General features: G+C 35.9%; 1 protein-coding gene across 2 annotated transcripts in view; it reads left to right on the top strand.

The window, feature by feature from the left end:
* Positions 1-18,099, top strand: part of ANKFN1 (ankyrin repeat and fibronectin type III domain containing 1) — a 103,457-nt gene that overhangs the window by 47,088 nt on the left and 38,270 nt on the right. For both annotated transcript variants that reach the window (XM_084492518.1, XM_084492517.1), the window contains 4 exons: positions 60-261; positions 6,074-6,284; positions 10,505-10,699; positions 12,192-12,305. In XM_084492518.1, the coding sequence (XP_084348644.1) occupies positions 76-261; positions 6,074-6,284; positions 10,505-10,699; positions 12,192-12,305 (706 nt within the window). In that variant the 5' untranslated portion in view covers positions 60-75. The remainder of the gene's footprint in view (positions 1-59; positions 262-6,073; positions 6,285-10,504; positions 10,700-12,191; positions 12,306-18,099) is intronic.

Below are 18,099 nucleotides of genomic sequence, written 5' to 3'. Positions count from 1 at the left end.
TTCTGATCAATGACTTTAGTGTAGCAAAACCTTGTTAAACAGCTGTTGTTTTCTTCTAGGAACTACTAGGTGAAAATGACACAGCAAATGCATAATTTAAGTCTCCTCCAGACTAAGAAGAACAGCATGCCGTCTTCTCCAAATGCTGCAAAGCGGTTGTATCGGAACCTGTCAGAGAAGCTGAAGGGTAGTCATACATCCTTTGACGAAGCATATTTTCGAGCTCGATCAGACCGGCTCAGTCTCCGTAAGACCTCAATGGTAATTACTTGATATTTACCAAATTGCTAATTTCCTTCCTATTAATCTGTACATTTTTCCTCATCTTACTTTGCCGGTTCCCTGACTAGTGCTGTGCATTCTTCTCAAATTTAAAATTATGATCCTGTGTCTGACCTTCCTGAAGGCTGAAGAAAAACTGCCTTATGTTGGTGTTGCTTTATTTTAGGAGTAAAGACCTAGCATTAAGGTTGGTCACAGACTGTGATGGTGGTTGCTAGATAAGATAGTGAGAAAGATTACACAGGACCAGTATAGTCTGGGTCCTCTACACTAGTGACAGAACAGAGCCAGGCACCCTAGTGCTGGTACAGGAAAACATGTAAGCACCTGCTGGTCTTAACATTCGATAATAGTCTTATTTATGCCAGTGCTGGTAAAATTATACAACGTATAGCACACAGATTTTAAACAATGGGATGTTCCTGAAATAATAACAGTACAAGCTCAGTGCACTTCAGAATCTTTTACGTTTGCTGGAGCAAGATGAACCTGCTGTTGATATTGCCATAACAAAATAAAGTCTCCTTTTCCATAAGTAGGAAGAACAGACACATCCTTCAATCTCTCCACTTATGAAGAGCAATGACCTTTGCATAGTAGCTAACAGCTGTACTCTTGTGGCAGTGTGTTTCCAGCCTTTAGTTTGGAGATCATTTGAATTTGGACCTCTATTTAAATGTGAACTGTGGGAAAAGATCTCTTAGGTCATCTTTTCTCACTACTATCCTTCTTGCCTTTTTCTTTTGAATTACAAGTTTGTCTGTAACTGAGTGAAATTTAAAAATAAACTAGTGCTGGGGACCATGCCAGAGCAGACTGACATCTAGACTGAATGAATGCCAGTCTGTTAACATATCTTCTGACCAGTGTTTCTCTAAATACACACTTCAAATTATGTATTCCTTCAAATATGGGATCTTCTGTCGTACTTAACTGATGAGAAATGACAAATGAGGATATCCCAAAGACTGAGGAGCAGCACACTGATGAGACTTGAATCCTCTGCTATCAACAGAGCTATATACTTACAGTCCCACTTCTCTCCCCTTTTCAGTGCAGACCTATCAGGCTGTGGAAGTGCCTATTCAATCAGTCATAATGAGAAGAATCAATTATGCGTTGCTTTTTTGATGGTAGTTTAATGGAATAGAGACTTCAGTTAACTTTTTCCTCTCAACCACTACACTGCTGTAGGAGTGACACAGCTTTTGTCACTGATGACCTACTGTGGGCACAGGCACCACCTGGTATAACCAGTCTGGGGTCTGAGCTGGTGTCTGCAACAGTCAGTGAATAGTTTCCCATTGAACTCAAAAGGCTTCGAAACCCATTCTGTCTATTCTGCCTGTTTTTTTGTTTGTTTGTTTGTTTGTTTGTTTTTTACAGTTTTCCCTAGAAATAAATGGCAATGAAGCAATTAGTGAAGGGGTGGAAATATTCCAGGTTAGGTTGCTAGCTGTTGTATTTTCTACTCATTGAGTTTCTGTGGTACAGAGGCAAGTCAGTGACTAAAATCATGTCTCCAGACAAGTGAACAACATTTGTTAGAACTTGTTTTCTTTCAGCTTTGGCTAGTGAGGAGTTTTCTTTCCATTCTCTCTCGCTGTGCAACACTTTCCATTCAGTAAATTGTTGTCTTGCTGCAGACATAGCAATGTTCCAAAATAGCTTTATTCTTGAACTCATGTTTATCAAAACAAGACTTTGCAGAAACTACTTTAACGTTTTTTCCAACTCCAGTAGCACATAGTAGACTTTTTCAGGCTAACCTAGAGCAAATATCTTTAAAGGGGTACTTCATTTTAATTAAGCTACATAAGATTGCATTTCTAAACACTCCAGCACTGAATCACTTACTGGAACATAGTTATTACTTACTGCAAAGCAATACTGTAGTTCTTTTCAGTATATACATTTGTGCACTAGTGTAACACCTAAATAAATTAATCACATAACACAGCTGTCTAGCTAATGATTAGAAGCTACAAGACTGAGTCAAGGAAAAAGAAATGTGAAAATTGTCCCTAAACTATACCTGATCGTTTTAAATGTGATTCAGTTTCACTTTGAGTTCAATGGTTTTGTCTTTTCAGAGCAGAATAAATTATTTAGTAGATGTAAATGAAGTCAGAATTTAGAAGATATTTTTAGTATTTGTGACAATATCAACTGGACTGAAATTGAGTACATGGGACTAAATACACTACATCTTACCCCTGGATTGTAAATGTCTGAAAAATGTTGCAATTCTAGAGTCTTATATATAGAATATGATCAGCTTTTTGCAGAAAACCATATAATCTTCAAATATGTTTTTGTTATCTATGTGAAAGCAAATAGTTGTGGAAAAGTGAGTGAGTACTGTAGAAGGTTTTCTAGGCTTGGAGAGCTGGGCTTGGTGCAGACTTCCAAATGGGGCAATTTACTAGCATGGCTGAAAATGTGGTAGATATTTTGCTGTCCCATGAGGATGTTTTTTGACTGAAATAAGTCTGTTACGGTTAGATGTGCGCTACTATGTGGACAAGGGATACATGAACGCCTAGTTAGAAACGTCATATCACAATTCCATGTTTTTACACTCTGAAGTCACTAGATGTGCCAACATATTTTAGACTATTGGTTGCGTCTGAATTGTTCATTTGGAAAACCTTATATTTGCAATTTTGTCTCAGAATTGTTTGCATTGGATGAAGTAGGTTATAAACGTCATGCTCTGTTTCTTTTTTAAATGAATGCAGCTTTTTCAATCAGATTTCTAATGAAATGAAGAAATAGAAATTCTCTTGTATCTTTGCATTTTTGGTGAAATGTTCTTGCCAATAGATTTGCTGGCAAGAGTATTTATAAGGAACTAACTTAAGCATGTGCTCAGATTTTGTTCAGCAAATTACTTAAGGAGAAAACTTCAGAAATACTTCAGTTATTTGGTTTGGCAATCAAGAATCTGAAGATGCATTCTTAAAGACATCTAGGCAGGTCTAAATCTTGACAAATAATCCAAAAATAACAAGTCAAATCGAAGTTTGGAAAATAATTTCACAGGAATCATTCAGATAGGAAAACTCTTCTGTTAAAGTATATGTAAATATTTGGAAAAGGACCAAATGCTTTTGTCAGCCATATCACTGAGTTAATTTCAGCTGCAATGCTGATTTTAGCTATGGTTTTATCATTATTATGTAACAGGTTTTTTTTGTTTTTTTATAATGCAAAAAAATTCTGATATAGTACAGGATTTGAGTTTCACGCAGAATTGGAATTAAAGCCACATAATGGTATTCAGCACTTACAGCAGTGTTCTACAAATGCTTACTCATTTAAACTTTATGCATAATCATAAGGTCAATTAAAAGAGGATGGCTATTCTGATTTCCAAAAGGGGAGAAATTGTGCATGTACCCACTGCCACAGAAGTGAATATTTGATCTGAGATGTACCTAGTTTCCTGTCCTGAACTCCCACCACAAGGCTGTCATTGATTAATATCATCAGTGCTACCTTTTTCTTCTACTCCCCAGCTGTTTGCCAGTGTTTCCTCAAATGAACTTAACTGATAGAAATGGGAACTAATGCAGTCATTCAGTTTACTTCAATCAATTCCCTTTGTAGTAAGCTATCTGTGAATTCACTCTTAAGTAAATTTTTCTATCTGTGATGAATTGCAAGAATAATATGATTTTGCTTGCTTTCTAATTGCATCAACATGGATATGCTTCTGAAGCATAATTCCCCCTTTATTTCATAATACAGCAGTATAGGAAAAGTTCCAAAATCAGTAAGAAAAGAATTTGAAATGGGTGTAAACTAAGATGAAATTAATGCTTTTTAGAAGGTAGATAAGATGAATATTTTTGGAGAATTGGTGGATATATTTTGCTTTTCTAATCATTAATATGAAAAAAGTCTTTCATTCACAGTTCTGTATCCATAATAATGAAATTTCAAAGGGCCAGAACTTTTTTTTTTTTCCTTCTTCCAGAGTGAGTTACCTTTTCTATTTAATTGTTTAAAAGGTAGATTTCCAAGTCTGCACTAGTCTCCTTAGGTTCAATTTATTGCCGCAAAGTTCACTTCATCCTCAGATATTCCTCTAACGTAGATGTCTCATTTATCTATATTGAAAATTGGGGGTACATCTTATTTATATTTACTTGTTCTGCAGATCCCTAATATTCAGCATATTAAAACTTTTTAGGTAACATCATTTTGCAATTTCTTACTGTGATATGAATACTTAACATGCAAAGCAGAAGACCAAAAGATTTCTGTCAGGCCTCAGACAAAGTGTTTAAGGACATTTTTAACTCAACAAGTTCCAAACTGTAGCTGTGGACTCAAGTTTTCAGAACCACTTGCAAACCATTAGTCTATGTGTTTCAGGAGAAAAGGAAAGATGTTACAGATCAGTGCTCTGTCAGAAAGTATTGTTTCACTGAAGGCAGAATTTAGGCAGGGGAATGCCAGATAAAATTGCATTAATTAAAAAAAAAAAAAAAAGAAAGAAAAAAGAAAAATAGGTGTTTTGATATGGCTGAAATGTTAATGTCTAATCACAGCAGAAGATAGTTTCAATTCAGAGTTTAGTCGCATCATTAAAAAATATATATATTATTGTATAAGGATTGTCACTGTGGTTCTTCCATTGTGGGTTTCAGAATACAGGAAACTAGCTTACATAATGTATCTGGATCACTTTGTCCCTTATGTATACATTTCTTTAGTGTGCCTGCTGGCACGATATGCCCACATAGATCTCAGTTCCTTTATGTGACCACATGCTGAGCCCTCCTTGCTTAGCTGGGCCTCTTGCTTCTACTAATTCATTCTTAAGAGAAAAAAAAGCCGCCACACTATTGGGTAATTATGGCAATGGGGAACTGGGAAGGAATTTAAAGAATCTTGGCAAATAACATGTCATTACTGTAGGCTCCAGAATGATGTTCTCATAACAGAAACCTGCAGGCCATGCTACCCTCCTGCACCTGCTTCTCCCCAGCTCATTTAAGAAATGATAGGTTTCTTTGTATTTACAGTTCTTTTATATACTTGTCATTGGTAAGGAAAAAGGTTCACTGGATCTCTCTGCTTCAGAGCTGCTGCCATGTATGTTCTTGATTTTGCTTTCCTTTATGCTTATGCTTACGTTCTCTGCTGATCAGACACACTTTTTCTGAACATGTTCACTGGATAGTTATTTCTACTTTATTTAAAGATGATGTATTTCAAAGCTTCTTCCATTTACAAGTTAAATGCAAAAACATAAGCACCTAGAAATGACTGAAGTGTTGGAGTGAACAGTACCTGTTAATAGCTTACACTGCACCTGTGCAAGTTTTTCTCCAGAATGACTTATTTGATTTGAATTTCGGTTACTTGAGTTTGTATACCCCAGATTTTAACTTTAAATTTAGAGATTGAAAAAATAAGTAGTCCAACACCTTGTCAAAATCATAGTCTTTCTTCCAGTTCCATATCAAAAACATACAATATTTCTTATATGGTTCAATTACAGGACAGGTATCTAAATAAGAGCAAGTTTGTTTTGGATTGGTTTGAATCTCGTCTTAATCTTCCTAGAGCCAAGAACCAAGTTTAAGTACACAACTCCAGAGGCAGAGCAAGTTCAGTTTTGTTGTAAACAACTTCCATATTTCTAGCTGAACCTAGGATGGGGCTGAAGGTTCAATATTTTATAATAATCTTTCAAAACTCAAATTTTCCCTATTTTTTAAAATAGTGACATTTGGAAAGTTCTACTGATTTTATTTTTATTTTTATTGGTACACAGAATTTCCAGTGCAATGAAGCTATGTTTGAGGCTGTAGAACAGCAAGATCTGGATGCTGTTCAGATTCTTCTTTATCAATACACACTGGAGGAACTGGACCTGAACACACCAAACAGTGAAGGACTAACTCCATTGGATATTGCCATTTTGACAAACAACGTCCCTATTGCTAGGACTCTTCTACACATTGGGGCAAAGGAAAGCCCACACTGTAAGTAAAGTACACATATTGAATTGGTTTAGATAATTGCCTGTAAGAGATTAGGTTTGCTAGTGTTTTAGGAAATTAATCACATTACACACAAAATCTGACTGGCTTTATCATGAAGATAATCATACCAGCAATAGCACTACAGTGCTGGAGGACATCTGCAGAAATATCTCTTTGTTGAATGTGTGCAAAGCAGGCTGTTTTTGATACACCAACTGATCAATCAGGTTGAATTTATAACCTAATGAATGGAGGGGCAGCTGAGTTAATATCAATGCTGAGAAGAAATCTTTAAAAATACAGAAACTGGTACTGACTGAGTGAGTGATACAAGATCATGGCATGAAAATGGAGATCGTCATCAAAAATGAAAGGATTATGGTTTATCTAGGCTGTGGTTTATTTTGATTATTTTGGTCTTGGTTATGCTGCCTTCAGGAGAATGATTGTGTTGAAATCTAACATTTCCATTACCTCAGATTCCTGCTCATAACTCCTCATCCCTGTTCTTCAAATGGACTAAAATTGCAGTCAAATGAGACTTCAAAGTTCTACAGAACCAAAGAATATCTAAGCACAAAATAGGCCTTCACGCATTACTGGAATACCATTGTTGCTTATAACTACATATTGTAGTTATAGAACTGTCCTTTGTATTCCTTCATGGGCATTTTTATGCACGATTTGTGGGCTGGAGGGTGACTTACCAACCCAATTAATCAACCGTAAACCATGACACAAACTCTGACGCCTTACTTATGTCTAAAAATACACCAATGTATGCGAATTTGTTTCAAACTGTCAATGCCTATATTTAGGACATTCCCAGCAAGGCTATAATGAGACTGTGTTTGAGGGGTTCGGCCACTGCAGACTCTGCCATTAATTTGAAGTTAGTTAAATTAACAACATTTAGTGCTGGCATGTCAATCTCAGTGCTCCAGGAAATTGCACCTTGAGGCTACTAACATTGCCAGTTTTTTCACTGGAGTGTGTGTGTGTGCATGTGTGTGTGTGCTGAGTTTTTTTGCCAGACCCTCAGTGTTGGTACACCTTTATTGCTTTTCTATGTCCACAGCACTTATATTATCATTTATTCTGGCCTCCTTTAACCTTCCCTGGAGATTTTTGCATAGTGTAGCTGCTCAGTGAAAAGAGTTTTTTAGCTTTATATTTATTTGTTTATTTTTCTGTCATGGTTCATGACTGAGGCTTTAAAAAAAAGTGTGACAGCATTTAGAGTACATGATTGACTGCTGAAGCAACATTCATTAACCATGACAAATCTAGAGGAAAACACAGTCTTGAGTGTTCTAAACAGCAGTAAAAAAGACTAAACTAATTTTTCATTGACCTCATCTGTAAATAAATGCAGTCTGATGGCGAGCAGGGGCAATCATAAATTAGTATTCATTTCCTGTAATTAATGCAAACATGCCTATGAACACAGAGAATATGAATACATAACCACCTCATTTCCATTTCAAAATATACCCACCAAATTTCCACTTCACTTATCTTGATTTTTAGCTTTTCTGATTGAAATAACGGTTGAAGTATTCTCAATAAAAAGCAAATGATTGTTAGTTGTTTTTTTTTTTTTTAATTATTATTATTATTATTATTTTAATGATTTATGATTGCTACTTAAGAGAAAAATGCAAAAAGTTGTTTTCAGCACTCAAAACAAAGGTCTGGAGCAGCTTTGTATATGACTTTGTTCTTGTGAAAATGACAGTGGCCACTTTATTTTCTCTAGTCTTTCTGCTTTGCTTCTTCTATTTAACCAAACTTGTTAGAATTAAACCCATACTGTTTGTATGATGTCGGGCCTTCAAGAACATGATTCAGCACCTAGTAGGAGCATTTTCATTTCTCTGGTGAGTGAGTGGTGAGCAATTGAGAAAGACTTCTCCAGGCTGAGTAGGAGGAGGGATTTCAAGGTAAAATTCTGACTCACACCAGTTTTGGCACAGGACACAAGTATCTCTTAATCTGATTAAGTGATTGCATAGCACAAATACGAAGATCTTGGAGACTGCAAGGTAAAGAAATTCCCCATTGCAAGTGTACACTGAAAACTTCCTATAGAGAAATCTCTGGCATCAGTGACCAGTGACCCAGCTGAAATCTCATTATAGACTCAATGCTGTAGAAAAGAGGATCTGAAGGAGAGAGAGTTTCCAGCTGTATCACCTGGACTGCTGCCTGCAATAGGCAGAAGAGCAGATAAAGCAATAGAATGTAAAACTATAATCTTCATTTCCACATGGAACTCAGACTGTGTAAATCTTCACAAGAACCCAAAATCTCTTAAAGTAGGATCAGAAAATACAACATTTAAAATATTAATTTAGCAGGGAGGAGGAAAAACGTTTGCTGTTGTCGAAGTCTACTGTTATCAAACTTTTCAGTTATCCTTATTCATCATATATGGCTAGTCTTATTCATGTGAACCTAAATATAAATAAGATTAAAATTTCCAGTGGCTGAACTGACACATTTCCAAGACCTGACAATTGTCGATCAGAGAGGAACAGATACTCAGTGAGAACTTGAACCAATGCCAATTCACAATCACCTGAAGTTCTGGCACATAAAATCTCCTTTCTCAGTCCTGTTGTGCTATCAGATGTGTTGCATGCTTATTGTAGGCATGAAGCCAGGAAACCCCGTCACCTTTGGCCTCCCAGTAAACAGCAGTTTAGAGAATACCAGCAGATTCCAGTAAGCCTGGCCATATGTCTCTGATGTCCATATGAAGAATGATCAAACTTCAAGAAGGATGGCTACAAGCCAGCTTCTGAAAGCAAAGTCTAAGAAACAAACATTCTTCAAAAACAACCTTTCGGATGTCAGAGGTGTTGAGTAATTCTTTGCTCTCCTCCTGTGGTTTTAAAGATCCCATGGCACTTTTCACATTAATATGTAGCATTATACTTAGATCTGATAAAATTCAATTGTGATATTGTAATGAGACAGTGGGCAAAGTTAAAGCAAGAGAGGTTCAGACCGGATAAAACAAACACCTTTTTCACCATAAGGACAGTAAAGCAGTGGAACAGGTTGCCCAGAGGGGTTGTAAAGACTCTGTCCTAGGAAGTTTTCAAGACCAGAATGGGTAATGCCCTTAGTATCTTGGCCTGACCTTGTAGCTGGCCCTGTTTTGAACAAGAAGTTTGGTCTAGAGTGTTTTGATGTCAAAAGCCAGTCAGAGTTTTAGTCCCTTATATGGCACAGTTTGGTGTTTCCAGAAACTGTTACTGGTTGGCTTATGCAAGTAAATGATCAGTGCAGCCTGTGCAACACTGCTGCTGTTCCTTACAAGAACCTTCGGGAAACTAACAGCCTGCTTGTCCCTAGACAGCAACACCATACTATTGCTAAGAGTAGTGACTTGTGCCAGAGAAGAGTCTTGGATAAATAAGTCTTTTAAATTAAAACTATTTCAGGATTCTTCTGCAAATTACCAGACACCAGAGAATAGTTATTTTCTGTGATTTCAGAATTCCTTCTTTTATACATTATATCCTGCATATTGAACATCAAATTAGTTGTTGCATTTCTTCTCAGATTAAGTAGCTTTACAAATCCTATTTTCTAATCTGTAAATAGATTTAAACAATTTCAGACTAAGAGCAATTCTGAAAATAGTGCTTGATTCATCACATTTCTCTATATAATCAAGGGGCTGGTTTAGGGCAGTTTTGTGGACTTGGGTTCAGATCAAACCTTTTTTGTTTTGTAATCAATATGATTGTCATTTTTACCTTTATATAGTACACGATAGTTCATACTGGCAATCTGGACTGCTAAATTTTGAATTAAAATTATTCTGAGCACTGGTGAATAACAATCTCCACATGTAAAACTGCTCGCTATCTGTCAAGTCTGTCAGAGGACTAATTAGATATTACATGGGCAAAACTGAGGCACAAGAAAAACCTGGAAAGAGAACCATTGTTTCCCAGCCACGGCCCTTAAGCATAAAATTCTCATTCTTAACTTTTCCAATTAGATCTCTTTTGTAGAGATTTATATATTGTATGTGTTTATCAATAACCAGTACCAACCTCCAATCAAGCTGATGATAAAATATCTATTGGAAGGCAGAGTGTTCAAAGATTTGACCTTACATAGGTTACGCTGGAATTCATAAGGCCAGAATTTTGTCATGTGAGTCCCTCAAGCCATTTTTTATTTTTCCCTTTTCTTGGTAGTTGTTGACATGGAAAGCAGGTCAATGCATCTGAGTACATTGGTTCAGGAAGCCCAGCAGCGAGTTACTGAATTGTCTGCACAGGTGATGAATGAAGGCCTTGGTACAGACAACACGGAAAAAGAGAAGCAACTAAAAGCTTGGGAATGGAGATACAGGCTATACAAGCGCATGAAGGCAGGCTACGAGCATGCTAGTAAGTAGAAGAAAATAGTTGCAAAGTTCAGGACAAGAACTCTACAACTGAGAACACTGCCTTTGTTGAAAAAGGGTGCTCTAACTGATTCTCATAGCACTGCTGTGAAGTAGATGTTAGGATGGGAAAACTAAGGCATATGCAATTAAATAGTCTTGCACAGAATGAGAAAGAAATTGATGTTAGGACCAGAGAGGAACAAATATCTGAGAGTAGCAAGCACACAGCTCCTAAAGGGAGTGGGCCATGTAAAACTGTTGAGATGAGATCCACAACTCCTGGTTCAGAATCTAATGATTCTGTCCTGCTTCTTTCACTTCACATTTACTTCTGGATTTCATTTCATGTAATCAAAGTTTAAAATAGGACAATTAGAAAAATATATGAATGTGGATAAAAAGGGAGAGGAACATTAGTCTTTTTTTGCTGTTGTTTTATTCTGATTTTTTAAAATATTTTTGTTTTAAAATAATGGAGTTGTTGTAAATACCTTTTTTAAAGGACTATTTTTCATATAAAACCATGAAAATGTAATTTTTTTGTTGGCATCTACATACAAAATTTCATCAGTGTAGTCACAGATTGGGCCACTTTAAACCATTCTGCAAGTGAGTCTACCCAAAATAAATGTGAATTTGGGCCCATGGGAAGGAGTAAACATAGCTGAACTGTTTCACATTTAGATCTTTTAGCCGTATCCTATTAAATGAAATATAATCATTGCTATAAACATTTTTGCAGCCATCTCTATATATGTGTACTTACAATAAATTTGAGAAAATTTTTTGTATTTTAAGATTACTTCTAGAGAGATGCAGTGCTCCTTGTATTAGACATTAAATATAGAAAATGCAGCAGTATTGTAAGTTAGTATAATGATTTTTTTAAAATCGGCTCCAGCAGTAAGTAATGACATTCTGTTTGATTTCTGAATTGAGTCTGATTGATATTCTGTGAATTAAACTTTTTTATTTTTCTCCAAAATGTTAGGTCTCAACTGACAAATGTATTTTGGAACTACTGCACTGAAACATTTGTGGAATTTGCAATTTCTGCATCACAATAATGTAAAAATGTTTTCTGTTATTTAATATATTTGCGTTTGTTAGTGAAACCATAAAGGTTTAATTAGCTCTTTGTGGTTTTGTCCTTTCTCTCTCCTCCTACCCACCCCAAGAGATTTATAGGGGCTTTTCATTGACATAATTAGCATGAATCTGTTTTATTGGGTTACATATATGCAGGAAGATATTTTTAACTGAAAGGAGCCAAAAAGCATGATAGAAACAAATGGTGTCTGCAGCATATTGTTAGCAGGAGCACTAATTAAAATTCTCAAAAGGCAGAGAACACAAACACCTACAACACAAACACCTACAACCCAAAGCTCACAATTGCAGGGTGATTTTCAGTGGGTTCTTTGAAGACTCTGAAACATTGTTTGAATAGGATTTGTTGTGCTGAAGAGCTGATGTTTTCTCTTCTCTCCCAGGAGCCCCTGAGGCGCCAACCAATGTCTGTCTCATGGTAACAAGCAGTACATCACTCACTGTCACCTTCCAAGAACCTCTGAGTGTCAACTCAGCTGTGGTGACCAAGTATAAAGGTACTGGATTTAGACATCTTTCATTTACCTTAACAACATCCAAAAATTTGAGGGCCAAATGAGAAAGGTGTTTTCACTAGAAATGTTAGAATTTAATAATTTTCACAATAAATAGCTGTAGTAGTTGAATTTTTCTTTAAAAAAAAAAATCCAAAAAAATCCTCAAAGACAAGGTTTTATTAAAAAGGAAAAATAAATTAACCAAAAGCTTTCTCCTTGAGTGCTTTGAAGGAGTTTACTTGACTTACTGTGGTTAGGACATCAGCTCAGTGACTGGATTGAGATGAGCCAGCTATAAAACACAGGCTAACTTTTGGTGCCTGTGGGCTTCTGAAACTGTGTGTATCCTTGCAAATGCCAAACCCACACCACCATTGCGTAAAGGAATGCCTCTGGAAGCTGAAACTTCTGGCAGAGGCATCATACAGCCCAACTAATTAGCTATTCCAGGGCTGCCACATCATTCTTGGAAGAGCAATACATATGGGGTGGCACCAGTTAGTTGCAAAGTGGAATGAATAGGAAAATGCTTTCATCTGAATAGCTCTGTTGAATAGAAAATGGTTGCAAAACAGAATTTCTCTTTCACAGAAAATCCCAATATTAAAAAAAGTTTTACCAAATATTGAAACAAATATGAAAATGAGAAATTTTAAATTTAAAAAACTCCTCTTTAAAGGAAGTGCAGGTTTTCTAAAGTATTTGGAACAGTAAGGTCTTCGATATTAAGTGCAGCAACCAGCAGCCTTCATCTTCAGTAGGAGCTTGCATCCTTCCACAGGTCAAGAGATCTGAAAGCACTGTCCTGAAGATCTGAGGCCTTCTTTGCATACTCCAGGGGAGTGCAGAGCTTGAAAGAGTCTGAAATTATTTTCAACTGTGTTTCTCAATGTTTCCTGTTGTATCTGTTCCTTTGTATTAATAACTAAAACCTCATTGTTATAGGTATTTGTACCTTGGATTTCCATTCACGTAGTAAGAACCATAATGGTTGGGTCCAGACCATTATATTTCATGTTTCTGTGTGTAGGTGTCACAACGATTGCTTCAACAGGAGATGTTCAGAAAACTGCTGTCCATCAAGTGCCCAACAGCTCATGGAGTTCCTCCAAAGGTGGAACATGCTACCAAACAGACTCCACTGCACAAGCACACAAAGGAGTACATGAGTTTATTTTGGAAAAGGCATGTGCCTTCTCAATCTTCTCTCCCTATTTCCAATCACAGATACCAGTCATCACTGGATATGCCCAGAATTATTTTTTTCATAGTGCAAAGGGAAAAAAACAAAAACAAACAAAATGCCAGACATCACTAAAACCATCAAAGTGATTCCATTCTTGATAGCCTCAATAGAAGGGTAAATTACTGTATTACACCTATTCAGCTGTGCAGTGCTGCAGGAAGTGTGATTTGCAAAAACATCAAAGCCCTTTAGGAGCTTAAATCTAATTTTCAACAATGGGTTGGGTTGCCAGGAAACTAAATTTCATTTAAGGGCTTCCTACTGCCAGATTTACTTGTGAAAATGATACTTGTGTTCCTGAAACATTTAAGTTCTCTTGAAAATATCAGCCTGCTCTTTGTGATATGCAGGTTTTAAACAACCCTGAAACACTGTCCATATTCTCATTACAATAAATGTTGATATTTTCACAATAAAGCAAATTCCCATATAGAACTGATTTTTAAATCAGAATACTACAACCAGTTTCTAAATTTTGTAGTATTTTATCTTGCTTATTCATTTGGATTTTCTGTTTCACACCATGTCTGTTCTGTCCTCATCTTAATAAGCACAACATTAAGAGAAATTTAATCCAACTTGACCTAACTTTCTAATCAGACTAGGTAGCCTTGCCGTCATATTTTGAATTACCCTCACTGGTGATCATTTTATGCTTTATCAAGTTGACAGTTAGTTCTGCCAGAATGTTCTTTTTAATACTTTATCCCAAGAGACTTACTTATTTATGGTTAGATAAAAAGAAACATCATTAATAGCTGCTTTTGATGACTTTCGGGAATTAATTAAGCACTGGTTGTAGAATTGTTTATTACATTATGGAGTGAGATTCTGTGTGCTAGTTTGAGGGGTCATAAAAAGAAACATTCAAATGATCTCTTGTAGGAATGATTAGAACCAGCTAACAATTACCCTGAAAGGAGAGCTTGATAACATTGTCTGAGGATCTTTTCAGTCACATGTATAAATCTCCTATACAAAATAAATAAATAAATAAACAAACAAACATCTATGCATTTTGCTGATTCAGGGACAAAAATAAAATGCTAGGTTTTATTTTGCTCAATACTTTACCGTTTCTTTTTCTAAGCAAAGAAAAATTCAGAAGCATTTGTAGGAGTGTGTAGGGAATACCTGCTCGTTAACAGAAGCTAATAATGTTCTTTTCTATGGACCAGAATTATAGGGGATAAAAACTGACATCACTTCTGTTCAGTTTAGTTTAGTTCCCTAAAAACACTGAGAAGCTGCCAATTCCTTTTTTTTTTCTGTATTTTTTTAAACATATTTTTCCAAACTTTACTTGCTCAAATGTCATTTAGAAATTAGGCCTGGAACATTATCTAACTGTCTGTTATTTTCCTGTGTGTGATCTTTTCCCTTGTTAGCTGTATGACTTACAAATAATAATACAGGAGAATAATACTTTGCACTCACTCTCTAACCACTAAAACCATCTCACTTCATTAGAAGATTTAATTTTAACCACACACAGTGAATGAGTATTGACTTTGGTGTCCCAGCTGGATGGCAGTTCAGTGGCTGCATTCTGTTGAGCCATTGCTTTAAGGAGCCAGAGTATTCTCTACTTCCTCTCCTGGATTGTTGTTTAATGTTGCAGGCACCATCCTAATGGCTCCCTTCAGTTTCCCTCCAGAGAAGGCTACAACGTGGTGGTAGCTGATGTGAAATAATTCCAATGTATATTGTAACTTAGTAAAGTGTTTTGAGGCTGGAAGCAGACAGGCATACCATAAATCAATAATAATAGTAATAATCCACTCCATGCTACAGAAAGATTCAAAGCCAGAGACACCTCACTCCAGCCAGTTTTAGGAAGGATGTGAAGCATCGCTGTAATACTAAGAAGAAAAACCCATTCCCTTGGTTAATCATGCCCTAAAGCCAAACTTTACATTCCATCATGGAAGTACTTAAGACCTGCTTTAGTTTTACATTTTTGTAAACACAAACAAAATGTTCCACGTTAATATAAAAAATAACACCACCATTTGAAGCTATGGTGAATCTTTTTATAAAATGTTTTTTTTAAAGTGTTGTGTTGTTACTGCATAATATGTTTTTACCCTAGAGGTATGCTACAGTAACCATCTTGATGCAAAAAAAAAACAACAACAAAAAAAAAAACAATCAATCAATCAAACAAACAACAACAACAACAACAAAACAGCAAATACATAATCCACCTAGGTGCTACTTGACTCCTAGAAACATCTCCATTTGAGCTGTTGAGCTGACTAGTAAGTGCTTGGTAGAACTCCTAAGACTGGTTGTCTTTCTAGGGTTCACAGGTTCCACACAACACATACACATAGAAAAATAAGATTAATTAAAAGAACAATTTATGATGATAAGTAATTTTATTGCAGTTATTTTCTATATATTCTAAACCTGGTATTTATTTTTCTTTTACAGTCAATAAGTACAGGTTAACCTTGTCTTATTGCATACTATTTTTCATGAGTTTTCCATTAGAAATAGTCATAGTAGTGGTCTGATCCCCAAGTATAGGATAAGAAAGAAAAATGGACACAGTGCTGAACATTACCTACTAGGAAGGACCACTATGCAATGGAAAATCTCCATTTATATTTTATTTACCATTTTAAAACAAACATCTATATCCCCTTTTGGAGAAAAATGAAACAGCTTGTATAACCAAAGTTGAGCTAATTTATTTAAGAGCCTGGAACTATTTATGTTTGAAGAGAGAGGAAGACAGAAAAAAATCTGAGACATGTTTGATGTAGCAAACAGAGCTGATCTTCTCTCTGTTTGGATGTAGCTGTGGACTTGGATGCCAAGTTATTTTCCAGATAGTGATGCTAAGCTGTCTAGGCTGCTTTAGCCCTTGTTACCTTTTTATTTAGTTTGTTATTTTAGCAGAATATTTCATGTTAGTCTGGATTGCCCAGCTGCCTTCTAGGATTTCTGTTGGATGGAGAGAAGATTTTTTTATTTTCTATGTCAATGTAACTTTTCTAAAAAATAAGAGGCAGACAGCTTAAATCAGGAAAGAGGGAGTTATGTCTTGCTTAAATTTTGACAAAGTCACTTCCTGCCTCCTTTCCTCCAAGGCAATTGTGGTTCATTTCAGATTTTTTTTGCTTTAGAGTAACTTAAATTGTCTTTAAATTGCTGGTTCAGTCCTAGTTAGAAATGCATTAGCCTCAGTATTTTGCTATAGGATGGCCACATGTTGTATGTCAGTTATAGACAAGCACTTTTATCCGGGAATTTGGTGGTATCATTGGAAATCTTTAATCAAATGAAATTTAATCAAAGGATTAAATGAGCCACCTTTCATTAAGGGCCAACAACTGAGATTATAAAATGAGAAAATTTGCCAGGTTGGGCCTGTAGGATATGTGATCTGTAGCTCAAAAAAGTCAGTATTTGAGATTTTTAACTGACATCTCACTATGTCAATGGAAGTCTTTCATTGAACATTTTGGTGAGTAAAACCTCAAAGATTTTACAAAAACTGTCTATGATTTTCATGTGATTCTGCATGTTTTACATTCAAGAGTAGTACTCTCACAACTAAATAATCTTGTCAGTTTGTGTCTGTCTCTGTCCCTGCAAGCATGTACAAACACTCATATATTGTACGCTTTATAATTGTGTATTTGATTTGTTTATCAGTAGTTGAATTGCCATGTTTGATCGAGTTTGGGTTTGTTCCATAGCAGGCTTCCTGCAGTGATCCATCCAGTATTGCACAGTGGGTTTGGCTCCAGACAGATCTGGCTAGTCTAGTAGGTAGAGTTTACACAAAGACTTAAGTGCATATATTTACAAAATCTCCAGCTATTTTTTTTTCACTTTGGTGGCAACTAACTGTTCACATAGTAGTATCAAAGGCAAAAACAGCAAGCCTCTGCTTTGTTTGATTTCCAGAAGAACCTTGGTTATGGAACTGAATGCTTGCAGAAGGCAATCTTAGGTACAAAAATGTGTTGCTTTAACAGTATTACCTATGCATCTTCGAACAGTAGATGCTACATCACTGCTTGATCCTGTTCCAATTTATAGTGGAATTGACTACCATTCTGCATTCAACTTGATCTTGCAACCTTTTTCACTTATTATTCAAAGTTTCATTGTATATTCTGAAACTCTTTCTTTCTTTCCCTGAAACAGTTCTTGTTCCATAAAATGGAAAGAAAATACTTTCCTTTGTAAGACATTTGAATTTATCCTGCTGAATAGGTGTGGTCTGATATTTTTTACAGTAGTTCATTTATGGCATTTTATTAGGTCTCCTGGGCACTTTATTCGCACGTTACATTTTGGTAGCTAACAGGACTGTGCAATTTGACTTCTATTTTTATGCTTAGCAAGTATAAAAATGTATAAAAGTTAGAACAAACCTTTCTATTTCTAGCTCCTGTTAAGGTTTGTAGCATGTGTTGAACTTAAAAAATAGTTCTTAAACTTTACATTGTTTGCTGTATATTTAAAAGCACCTTTGAGCCTGGATTAGCTACTAAGTGATGGTGTAGTTATCTAATGTAGTTGATCAGA

The sequence above is a fragment of the Aythya ferina genome, assembly GCF_964211825.1.
Source record: "Aythya ferina genome assembly, chromosome: 18".
Taxonomy (NCBI): Eukaryota; Metazoa; Chordata; class Aves; order Anseriformes; family Anatidae; genus Aythya; species Aythya ferina.
The sequence above is the reverse complement of the archived record's forward strand: the minus strand, read 5'-3'. Positions and strand labels throughout refer to the sequence as shown.